This window comes from Accipiter gentilis, chromosome 16, assembly GCF_929443795.1.
Source record: "Accipiter gentilis chromosome 16, bAccGen1.1, whole genome shotgun sequence".
Lineage (NCBI taxonomy): Eukaryota > Metazoa > Chordata > Aves > Accipitriformes > Accipitridae > Astur > Astur gentilis.
The window spans coordinates 29,238,960-29,250,504 of NC_064895.1; the positions used below are offsets into that span (position 1 = coordinate 29,238,960).

An 11,545-nucleotide genomic window follows, 5' to 3' on the forward strand; every position below is an offset into this window, starting at 1 on the left:
AGGAGAGGACAAAAGAAGCACAAAGCCTTCTCACTCCGGCTCGGCTGCTGCTCGGCTTTGCATAAGAGCCAGGGAATATGTCCTTAATGAAAAAACAAGTGGTTAAGGAAAGACTGAAGCAGAAAATACATATATATTAAAAAACAATTCAAATAAATATATAAAAAAAAAAATAAATATATATATATAAAAAAAATATCAGCATCCCTATTCCAGCACTTGCCTGGGAGTGTGATGGGGAACCGTTTTGCCCCAGGCTGCCCATGCACCATGCGTTGCTCACCAGCCCTATTTTCCCTTAAAACACCCAAAATCCAGGCTCATGTCTTGCCCCCAGCACTGGGCATGTCCCCTCCAACCACTCTTATGATGCCATTTCACTGCTTTTTTGACATTTTCATCAATTCTTAGATTTTTTTCATGCCTGCCCAAGCACTGGCACATCTGAGGTCTCACCCGGGGGCATTAAATGCAACTATTTAATAGCCGTAGCTGAATCAAAAGGCATTTCGCTCCCATCTCCAGCCCTTCCCAGGGAGTCGTTACAAGAAATTACCAAGATAGGATCGCAGCGCCACAGCAGATTTTATTATTTAATTGCCGAGGTGGGGCAGGGAGAGACGTTTGGGGGGGTCCTGGCTCCGCGCCGGTGCCGGCAGGGATGAACGTTAGCGCTGCAGGTCACCTAAATGGAGAAAAAAATTAGGGTGATGCTAGTTTGCAGGAGAAACCATTGAAGGTCGAGACAAATTTGGCCTTTCCAAACCAAGGCAGCATCTATCCCCGACGCCGGAGTGGCCAAATCCGTCTCTCCGCTTCGCGAGGTGCCGGCACGCGGCTGCGTCTGGCTCTCCGGGCGTTTCCATCAGCCATGAAATGTAAAGTTGGAATTTTCTGCTCCCCCCCCTCCACCATCCGCCGAGCCCAAAATCAATTATTCCCACCCGCACGCTTGCCATCGATGCACGACGCGCTCGGTAGCCGCGCGGTATTGCCGCAGCTGTGCCGGAACGGGTTGGTAACGGGGGTTGGGGACCCCCCGGCTTCGCCTCATTCCAGGCTCTGAGAGGGGGAAAAGAGCCCCCTGAGAAGGGCTGGGGGCTGCCCTGGGGTTTGCGGGGGTGATTTTGGGGCTCACCCTGCTGCTGCCGCCTTCAGGTCCTTGTAACCCCCCCCCCCCCCCCCCCAGGTCTGGAGCAGGGGACATTGGGGCTCCTGAGGAATGGCTTCACCCCCCCCCACCTCCATCCCAACCCCACCGTTCCCGGGATGCTGGGAGACACCGCGCCTTTGGATAACCACGAGGCCGGCATCCCTCACCTCTTTCGGGGCTGCCCCCCCAGATTTGGGGAGGAGGAAAGGATGAGGGATGCAGGAGGAGGCGGCGGGGGGAAGGATGCACATCCCTGGTCCCCAGCTGCCGGCTGGCGCATCCCTCCACCGGCAGCCCCCGGGGGTGGGCTCAGCGACGCACGTGTTCGGGGAGGGAGGTGTGGGGACGCGTGTGTACACCGTCTATATATACCACCGTGGCACAGGCGCCGGAGGAGTCACAGATCAGAGGAGCCGGCAGCCGACAGCACACCCGCAGGTAGGAAATCCGCTTTAATTTTCCATCCTAGGGGGGCTTGGTTGGGTTTTTTTTTTGAGTCCGAGGATGGTCCGTCCAGCTTCGATTCACAAATAGATATTCCCCTCCCTGCTAAGGGTTAAGTGAAATATCTTCCCGGAGGGAGAAATCCATCCCCTCTATCCCAAGAGAGGAAAAGTTTCGGCTTCACCAGCCAGCCCCAAAAATCAATCGGAGTGGAGCCGGAGGGATGCAACAAGAGTCGGCACGGGCCGCCTGCCCGAGGCCAGGGAGAAGCCCACAGCGTGATGGTGGGTTCCTCTGGGATGAGTAGGATTTTTTAGGGGATTTTTTTGGGAGCTACCGCACCGCGACTTTCCCCATTCAGTATTACTGCCCCTTTTTCTTCTAGCCAGGACTTCACTAGGGTCGCCACGGGATGCTGCGGGAGATGCCCGGCTTGCAAGCAATCCCTTTTTCCCTCCCCAAAAGCACAAAAAAAGAGGAAAATGGGGGGGAATTGTTGCTTTAATTTTTTTTTAGTCTCCCCCGAAAAGCAGGAATGAATGGCTGAGACATGGGAACACAGGGAGAAATGTTCTTCCCGAGATTTTTTACCTCTAAACAGCCTTTCTCAGTCTCTCGAGCCTACATCTGTGTTTATAGTCGTGCCGCGGCGTCTAATTTTGGCCAATTATGGCCAATTACCTGATTGAAGGGGATCGACAAAAGGAAACGCTTATTTTTCTGATGAGCGCTGGGCATCTGTAGCCAACCCTCCCCCCCACCACCACCAAATCCCTCCGGTTCTCCCTAAAATCCCCCCAAAACTGCTGGCACAAAGCCGTGCGGCATTGCCAGGGTTTGGGGGAGCCTGGGAAGTGTTTTAGCCGGTGCCAGTGGGGGACACTGTTGGACAATATTGCGCTTTTTTGACTGGAAAAAGCTTCGACTGCTTCCATGCTGGCTCCCAGCGGAGCCGGATCCTGCCCGGTCGCATCCCTCTTGCCCTCTGGATCAGGCCTTGGCTTTAGGCAGTGGGGGAATTAGGGAAAAAAATGAATTGAGGTTAGTTTTGCTCCGGGCGTGGGAAGCGAGGAGCTCCTGAATGTGCTCCTCACGTGGCGGGACTAATCCTGAGCCGGGAAAGCGAGAGCATCGCTGCCTTTAAAGCCTTGCGACGGTGTTCGGGGAAGGACGGCGGCGATCCCGCTGCCGGGATAATCCCTGCTTTTAGCATCTCCCATGGGAAGAGGGGATGGAGCATCCCTGGGGAGAGGCAGGGAGCATCTCCCCAGCGCTGCCCGTGAGCTCCCAACCCAAATCGCATCAAATCAAGCGAATAAAACCCATCTCGGCAAGCACCTGCTTCCCCTTCCACCTCTTCTCCTTGCGTTATTCACGTCCCACATCCTTCCCGCTGCCCCCCGAATCAGCCCTTTTATATGACTGCATCTCCCACATCATCCCACCCGGAGCAATAAATAAAAGCCGTTTGTCCTGATGGATAACCAGACCCCGCCGTTATCTGAACCGCAGGCTGGATTTCTAGAAAAACCTCTTTTTTTTCCTCCCAAATATTAATGAGGGTAATTCAACTGAATTGAAAACTCCAGAGGATGCAGCCTTGGGGCATCCCGTAGCAGCGGGGAGGGGGGGGGGGTGTCCCAAAGCTGTTTGACGGGATGGAGTGGCCGTATCCTGACACACACACACACCCCCCCACCGGGATGGGCAGGTTTAGTTTTTGGGGAGGAAGAGGAAGGTTCGTGCCTAGGAGCAGCCTCGGTGTCCGAGGAGCCGCGGGAGTGGCTGTGGTATGATCCCGGGGCTGTCACATCCTTTGCTGGGGTTGATGGCATCCCCAGACACGAGGGCAGCAGGACCGGCTGGTGCATCCCTTGGGAAATAGGGCCTAGGTTCAGTTTTCCCAGAGGAAAAAACAGGGAAAAATACAAAAAAACAGGAAAAATAGGGAAAAAAGGGGGGAAAATGTTGAAAAATGGAAAACATGGGAAAAAAATGGTGAAAAGGGGGACAAAACGGGAAAAAGGCATCCCGCTTTTTCTCATGGGTCTGTGGCTGCAAAACTCGGAAAGGGGCTTCGTGCCATCACCACCCCACAGCCCTGCCACCCGCCCTCGCCCTAAACACCCAAGGGCAGAAGCAAGAAAAAAATCCACCGCACTCGGTCCTTCCCTTTTAATGGGTTGATTTAACGGAGGGGGGGCACTGATGCATAAAGCGGGGGGTTGGTTCCCTCTTTCCCACCCCTGCCCCGGCCGGTGATGCTGGCAGGGTACCGCATCCCGCCTGCCCGATAGCATCTTTCAATTAACTGGGAAGAAAAGCCGAGCCGTAATCTCGGAGCCTCCTCCGCAGCCAGATGTGACCTGCTTTTCCCAGGACATTGGACTTGATGTCTCTTGGGGACGTGGGGACAGGGCTGGGGGGTGGGTTGCCGCCCCTTTCCCAGCTCCGCTGAACCCCGTTTTGGGGCTGAGAGATTTTTCGGGGGTGTTTGCCCTCTCCCAGGAGCTTTCTGCCAAGCCTCTGACTCACACCGCCAGCCTGTTTTAATGAGACTCCACGAAGATTAAGCCTTAATTCCTGCTCCTTATCAGCTTCCCCTCGTACCCTCCAGCAAATGACAACCGGGAGCCGCCGGGCTCTGTGTCACCACCCGGCTGGCTGGGACGAGAGGTGACCGTGATGCCGGTCGGGGACCCCTGCGGATGCTCTGCCTCCGTTGCAAGGAGTGAGTGGGGGTGTCCCTCCACCTTGGTGGGGTAGGAAATAAATGGGGACCCCCTGCCCAGGTGCTCAACATCCCTCCCCCCAAAAAGCAACCTGAAATGCTGCTGGAGCAACACGCGGGTTGCAAAGCCACCGTCACCGCGGTCTTCCTCGCCCCCGAGCGTCCCAGTACGGGGGTTTCTGGATGCTACCAAGGGTAGCACCAACTTCCACGTCCCTGTCCTGCTCCTCTCCATCACCTCCATCTCTTCCCCTCGCCGGTTTATAAACCTGACCCCACGCAGCAGCAGGACCCACTTCCAAGGATCACGGGAGTGTCAGATCCCTTTTCCTGGGATGAGGGAGTAGGGAGGGAAAATCGGGAGGACCAACCCTCCTGTTTGCAGACGACCATGGGGTTGCGTCGTGACAAATCGCCAGGAATTGGGAGGGAAGCGTACGGCCTTGGTCATGTCACTTAATCGCCACCTGCCACCGATGTCGGCAAAGCCAGATGGGACACAGCGGGCTCTTTGGGAATTGGCTTTGTGGCTCCACGCCGGGCAGGCTCAGATCCTGGCAATCCCTGCCGGCAGCAATGGCTGAACCCTCCCAAGATAGAGACAGAATTGGCAGCACCCCAAAACCAGCCAGGAGTGGAAACCGGAGCGGGACATCCTCACCCGGCTCCGGTGATACTCGGATAAGGAGCGTCCTGCTCGGGGGACAGCCGGGGACGTGCTGCCCCGCCACGTCCACCTGCTAAAATAAGCCCCGGTTGGGACTTGTGCCATGAGATAGCCTGGAAAAAATGAAGCCGGGACACGCCGGATCTGTTTTGGACATGAGGAGGCAGCCGCGTTCCTTTTCCTAAAGGATAATTTTGGCAGGGAGACTGGGAACATGTGTGTCTGGGGCGGGGGAGGGGGGTGGGAGGGAGGACGGGCTGAGAACGGGCACATTTCGGTGCAGGTTCAGTGCTCGGCAGTGACGGTGCCGTCCCGGCTTGATGGGTTTTCTCTCTCCTGCGCCGTAGCTGCTGCCGGTGCCGCCATGAGGGCTGTGCTCTGGGACCTGCTGCTACTCTGCCTCTTCGCCCGGGCACGGGGTGACTGCCGGGGGGACTGCCTGCGCTGCGACCGCCACCTCTACCGGGACAGCTTCGACGTCCTCGTAAGTCCCTTCTGCCTGCTGGATTGTCCCCCACCACGGGCAGCACCCATGGGGGTAGCACCCATGGGTGCTGCGCCAACTGCATCCCCCCGTACTGGGTGGGCACCCTCCTCCCTGCACCAGGGTTGGGGTTTGGGGTCAGGGTTGGGGGGGGGCTTTGGCTGCTGGTCGGCATGGAGCCTCAAGGGGAAGATGTCACTTGCCATCACTGTGCCTCCTCCTTGGGCACCCCCCAGGGACACCATCGAACGAGGTGGTCCTGAGGGAGGATGCAGACCCCAAATCAGCTGCTGGGAGTGATGGGGACAAGGCTGTGATGGCCCAAGGAGGGTCCCAAGACCCTGAGAATCCCCAGCTTTCCTGCCCCCATGGCTTGTAGCATCGTTCTCCCCACTTACGCCAACCCCGGAACCCCCCGGACCCCCACCCCATCCTCCAAGGAGCCACCAAAATCCCCCTCTGAGCCCCATCAGGATGGGGCCAGCTTTGCAGATGGCCACTGAGCTGCAGAGTTTTAGGGGATCGGGGCACCCCACAGCCCCTCTTCCCTCTTGATTTGCCTCCAACACTAGATGGGAAGAGCCATTAAATGGACTTTTGGGCTTTTTCCAGCCCCTAATCCTGGCCAGCAGCATTTCTTTCCCTCCCGTTTACCCTCTGCCCCTGGGGCATTATCCATCTCCTCCCCCCGCACCTGCTCGCCTATTTATCAGCGATGATAAATCCTGGCAGGTTGAGGTGTCCACCTGAAAGGAGCCGGCAGCTCGAGAAGCCCCCAGGGCTGGGAAATGTCCCCCCAAAACCAGGGGGGACCAGAGACTTCCTGGGCTCTTGGAGATCCTGGAGCCACCCCAGTGCCAACCCCTTGCTGGCAAAGCCTTCTGCAGTCGCATGTCGCTGCCACCAGATTTTGGGGTGCGATCGCCCTGGTTTTGCCCCAAAATGTTGGTTTGCAGTCTGAAGGCAACAGCGTCTCTGCAGGGCCCTCCCCTTCCTGCCTGGTCCTGCTTCTGGAGCTGCGTTTTGCTCTGTCTTCCCCGGCCAGCAAGACGGAGAGGAGATGGGATGGTTGGTGGCTCATGGGTCCCGTGCAAGGCTGTATCTCAAAGCCAGAGTGGTTTGAACCAGGAGCAGAGGAACCTGGGGTCTTTTGAGACTCAGTTTCAGCTGGCAGAAGCATCGTGGTGGGATTTGATACAACCCTCCACCATTTCCGAAGCAACAGCCAAGGAAGTCCCATCAGCGACGTGGCCGATCCATCCTTCAGAGGTAGAAATAGGAGATCCCCCTGAAGTTACAGGCATGCCTGCACCAGCATCGCAGCTGCCAGCACAGGACAGGGACCAGCTGATGGAGCTGGTCTTCAAGATGTGGATGAATCACCTACATCCTGGTCCCGAGTCATCTAGGAATGGTGCAAACTCACAGCGGCACCGTTCATGCCAACCAAAGATAGGAAGAAGCCTCCCCAGGTAATTTCGGCACTGGACGTGGAGGAGCATTGGCTGGTGTTTGCTGAGAACTCCCAAAACACTGCGAGCAGAAGCCATTTCCATGTGAATTAAGACCACGGCACGATGGCCAAGGACCCTGGGATGTTCATGGCGCTGTTTTGTGGATGAGTGATAGGACCACTGATGGTCTTCAGCCTGACGCCTGGGGTAATTCCTCCTGAAGCTTATTAGCTGGTGCTCATCAGAGCTGTTTCCTGCATGTGATCCACCACCGTTCGTCTCCAATGCAGGGCACTGCCAGGACACTGTCCATCAGCTGTACACCCTGCCAAAGCCTTGGAGATCCCAGGACAGGATCTTGGCTTGGCAGAGGATACCCCCAGTGTCTCTGCAAGGACCCTCGTAGGTGTCCCAGCATACAAGACCCTCGTCACCATCTCACTTTGGGACAACTATTTTTCTTTTGTCTTTTTGTCTGAAGAGCCTGGCTGCCCTCGGGGATGGAAATAGCCAGTTGCTGCAGAGCCACGTGCTTGAGCTGCAGCCCCGAGACACCACATTGGGACTTGCAGCACCTCTCACCTGGCGAAGTTAATGAACCTGTGGCGAAGAAGGTCTTTGCAAGGGTTTTGGTCTTGCAGACAGCCTGTGGCAATGAGACACGCCAATGTGCTTCAACATGGGCTCCCCCAGCTGGTGTTAAGCATTTAAAAGAGCCCACCATGAAGATAATGCTGGGATGGAGACACTCCAAGGTGAGGGAAGACAGCCCTTCCCTTCTGGGCTCTCCAGCCCTGGTTTCTTTGGGCATTTATTTAGTTTGGTTCTTCTACAATATCCTCCTGGATGGTTTCGCCTGGGTGCTGGTTTTGGTGGCACCAGCCCACTTGGGGCTCTCACCCCACAGCGGTGCTGGGTCTGTGTCCTGCCTTGGTGGACGAGGCCTCTTGGAAAGAGACGAGACGCAAACGTGGTGGGATGCACCCATGGGTGCTGAGGAAGCCTGATGGCACCTCTTGATGAGGCTGCTCTTGTGGCCTTTGAAGGGACATGACAATTGGGGTGGGTTCCCGAGGGCTGGGAGGGATAGGTGTCACACTTGTCTTCGAGGAAAGCATGAAGGAAGATGTGGGAAGCTACGGGCTGGTCAGCTTCACCTCAGTCCTTGGGGAGGTGGTGGAGCACGTCATCCTGCAAAGCATTTCCAAACATGTGAAGGACAAGAAGGTCATCGGGAGCAGCCAGCATGGATTTATGAAGGGGAAATCGTGCTTGACCAGCCTGATTGCTTCCTGCAGTGAGACAACCAGCTCGTCTTGACTTTCATCAGACTTTGATGTTGTCTCCCATGACATCCTCATAGACAAGCTGCTGAAGCACAGGGTAGATAAATGGGCAGTGAGGTGGACTGAAACCCGGAGGACCTTGACGTCTTCATTAATGACCGGGACGATGTGGCAGACGCACCTTCAGCAATTAGCAGATGATGAAGAGTTGGGAGGCGTGGATGGTAGACCGCAGGGTCGTGCTGCCATCCAGAGGAACCTCGCCGGGCTGGAGAAATGGGCTGGTAGGAACGTCACGAAGTTCAACAAGGTGAAGAGCAAAGTCCTGCCCCTGGGGAGGAGCAACCCCGGGCACCAGGACATGCCATGGGCACATGCCAGAGGTCCCTTCCCAGCTCCGCCGTCCCGTGACTCGATGATTTTTTGGGCTCACGCCCAGCTAAAGGACCCAGCAGCGCGGAGCATGGGGTGGTGGGATGGAAGCGTGGACGTCAACGGGGAAATGTGGAGCATATCCAGCGCGAAGCAGAACCTGTCTAGGGAGGGTCGGGAGAGGGATGCTGAGCAACTGCCATGGCTCCCCAGCATCTCCACTACCACCTCTGGTTGCCCAGGGACGGGTTTTGGGAGGGGTCACCTCACCAAATGAGGCCAGGCAAGGGCTGATGAGCTGCCAGCACCTTTCCGTGAGCATCTCCCAACACGCACGGCTGGATGTAGGGTGATGCCGGACTGCCTGGTATTTGGGGTACACCACCCAGCACTGTCCGGTGTCCCGCAGTCCCCGGAAGACCAAATCCCATCTGACGCCCATCCCCGTGTCTCCCGCGCAGGTCTGCATCCTGGAGTGCGAAGGTGAAGCCGTGCCGCGGGCCACCTGGGAGCTGTGCGCCGCCGCCGCCGGCCGAGCTGCCCCGCGGCCCCGTGACCTCCAGGACGCCGGCGATCCCTGGCACGGCGCGGTGCCGCCGGCGGCGGCGCCGGCGGTGCCGGTGAGCCCGCTGCAGGTAAGCGAGCTGCTGCGGCGCCGGGAAGCCGAAGACGAAGGCGTCGAACCGGCGCCGGACGCCTTCCCGCAGCCACCCGAGGACATTTCCCGACGACTCGGCGGTTTCCCACGGGGGACGCGCGGCTCGTGGCCGGCACCGACGGCCAGGGGGGTGCAGAAGCGATACGGGGGCTTCATCGGGGTCCGCAAGTCGGCGAGGAAGTGGAACAACCAGAAGAGGTTTAGCGAGTTCCTGAAGCAGTACCTGGGCATGTCGCCCCGCTCCAGTGAGTACGACATTGCCGGCGGCATCAGCGAGCACAACGAGATCTAACGGAGACCCGCGCCGCCCGGCTAGGTCCGCCATGGCCAAAAAAGTCAACCCTCTACCCCTCTACACCACGCGTCCATAGGTGCAAATTAAAAAAAGGGGGCCAAAAAAAATAAAATAAAAAAAAAAAAAATTTGGAAATGGCTTGAAAAGGTCAAATTGGAGACCGGGGAGGGATGCTGAGGGCAGCTTCTCGGCATCTTGGCATCCGGAGGGTGCTTGGGGAAAGGCCCTTTGCTGTCAGCCTCCCCCCGCCCCGCCAGGGAGGATGGGTAAAAGGGTTTTGTCCTCGGCTCCAAAGAGGTCTGAAGGATGGTTCAGCTCCCCCCAAAAAGCAGGAAAAAAAAAAAAAAAGTAGAAAATCCAAAAATAAAACCATTTTAAAAATTGAAAAATTAAAATAAATCTCAAAATCTGAAACAAAAATTTTAAAATTACAATAAAGCGGAAGCTTTTCCTTTTAGAAATTAAGTAATTCCTCCCAGAACGCTCCAGCTTCATATTGCCAAATTGAGCAGCAGGTTAACCCTGCGCTGCCGCTCCCCAGGGACCCGCTTGTCCACCTCCCCCCGCCACTGCCGGCTCCACGCCGGGATGCTCAGACCCCCAGTCCCTTGACCCTGCAGCTGCCGAGACCACCCATTCCCACCCCCCTTCCCACCCCAAACTTACGATTTGGGAGAATTTTAAAATTTTTTCCCCTTTTTTTTGGTTCTTTTTCCTTTTTTTTCCCCCCAGGTGGCATCTCCCTGAATTAGGGGATGCACCCCTAGTCCCGCAGCCCCTGGGAGAGAGCCCCCCCTGCTCCCTCCGCTCTCGGCTCAGCTGCTTTTTTTTTTTTCTCCTTTTTTTTTCTCCTTTTTTTTCTTCTCTTCTTTTTTTTTTTCTCTTCTTTTTTTTTTTTTTCCTTTCTTTTCTCTATTTTTTTTTATTTTTATTTTTTTATAGCGTTCCGGCACCGCATCCCAGCACCTTCCGCCAGGCACAGGCAAAATTAACCCTGCTCCTGTCCACCCCAGCAGCCTCCATCCTCTCTCTGACGGACCCCAAAGCGCTTCAGACTCGCACGCGTTCAGAAATCACTTTGCTCTTCACGCACTAAGCCAGATTTAAACCAGGACCCGACGAATTTCGGCCTCCGCCGGCGACGGGAGCGAGATGCTGCGGGGAGGGAGGGGGAGGAGAGGACTGCGGGGGAATGGGGAGAAATTTAAACAAAACAAGGAAAAAAAGGGATTTTTGCAAAAAAAAAAAAAAAATTCGATTTTTGGAGTTGGGTTGGTGGTTTTTTTGGTGGGTCGGCCACTGGGAACAAGCCACCTTGGATCTGGTGGAAAATCATCCCCCACCCCACATTCCCAGTGCCTTCCCTGGCAGCACTCGGCATCCCCCAGCCGTGGCTTTCGCCTTCCCACAGGATTTATTTCCAACTTTTCGGATGGGGGATGCCGAGGGGTCACGTCCCACTGTGGCTCCGTCCCCGCCTGCCCAACCCCGATGGCCGCCACGGTGGCCAGCTCCCACCCCAGCACCCAGAAACCACCTGGAAATGTTTAAACTTTTGATTTTTTTTCCCCCTTTTTGAATTTTTTTTCTTTTTTTAAGTGTTTTCCTCAAAGTTTTGTAAAGCCTCCGGGGTTGACTTCTTTGCTCAGCAATACAAACCACGTGCGCGTGTTTTCGTTGCGTCCCCGTCTGTCCCCTTGCCCTGCCGGCATGCATCGCGTCCCAGTCCCTGCGCCGGGATGCGGTTTTTTCCGTGTCGCTCCCAGGAGGATAATCGGAGCCGGTTGATTCTCCTGCCTAATTTGCTACCCAAAAAGCATATCCCGGGAGCAACTTCACTCCCTGCAGCGCTGCCCTTCACTGTTTGTAAAAAAAATAAATAAAAAAATTATAATATAATAACCCCTACGGAAAAAAAAAAGAAAAAAAAATAATTCCAAGATCTTGTTCTTTTTAATTGTTTCATACAAAGATTTCTCCATTAAACTTGTACATAGCAAA

The 11,545-nt window shown here is 55.8% G+C and overlaps 1 protein-coding gene across 2 annotated transcripts; it reads left to right on the forward strand.

The window, feature by feature from the left end:
* Positions 1 to 1,571: 1,571 nt before the first annotated feature.
* On the forward strand, positions 1,572 to 10,762 carry PNOC (prepronociceptin). 2 transcript variants are annotated; one of them, XM_049819329.1, is made up of 4 exons: positions 1,572 to 1,591; positions 5,343 to 5,479; positions 9,053 to 9,565; positions 10,487 to 10,762. In XM_049819329.1, the coding sequence occupies exons 2-3, from the start codon at positions 5,360 to 5,362 to the stop codon at positions 9,539 to 9,541; spliced, it is 609 nt and encodes a 202-aa protein (XP_049675286.1). In that variant the 5' UTR covers positions 1,572 to 1,591; positions 5,343 to 5,359; the 3' UTR covers positions 9,542 to 9,565; positions 10,487 to 10,762. The 2 variants fall into 2 exon arrangements, with proteins under 2 accessions (XP_049675286.1, XP_049675285.1); XM_049819328.1 differs by lacking the exon at positions 10,487 to 10,762 and having other exon boundaries at positions 9,053 to 9,860.
* Positions 10,763 to 11,545: the final 783 nt, after the last annotated feature.

Bases quoted from the DNA above. Each gene is read 5' to 3' on its own strand.
- PNOC (XM_049819329.1), top strand. From the start codon at position 5,360: ATGAGGGCTGTGCTCTGGGACCTGCTGCTACTCTGCCTCTTCGCCCGG. The intron at 5,480-9,052 runs GTAAGTCCCTTC...TCTCCCGCGCAG, and splicing joins GGGACAGCTTCGACGTCCTC to GTCTGCATCCTGGAGTGCGA.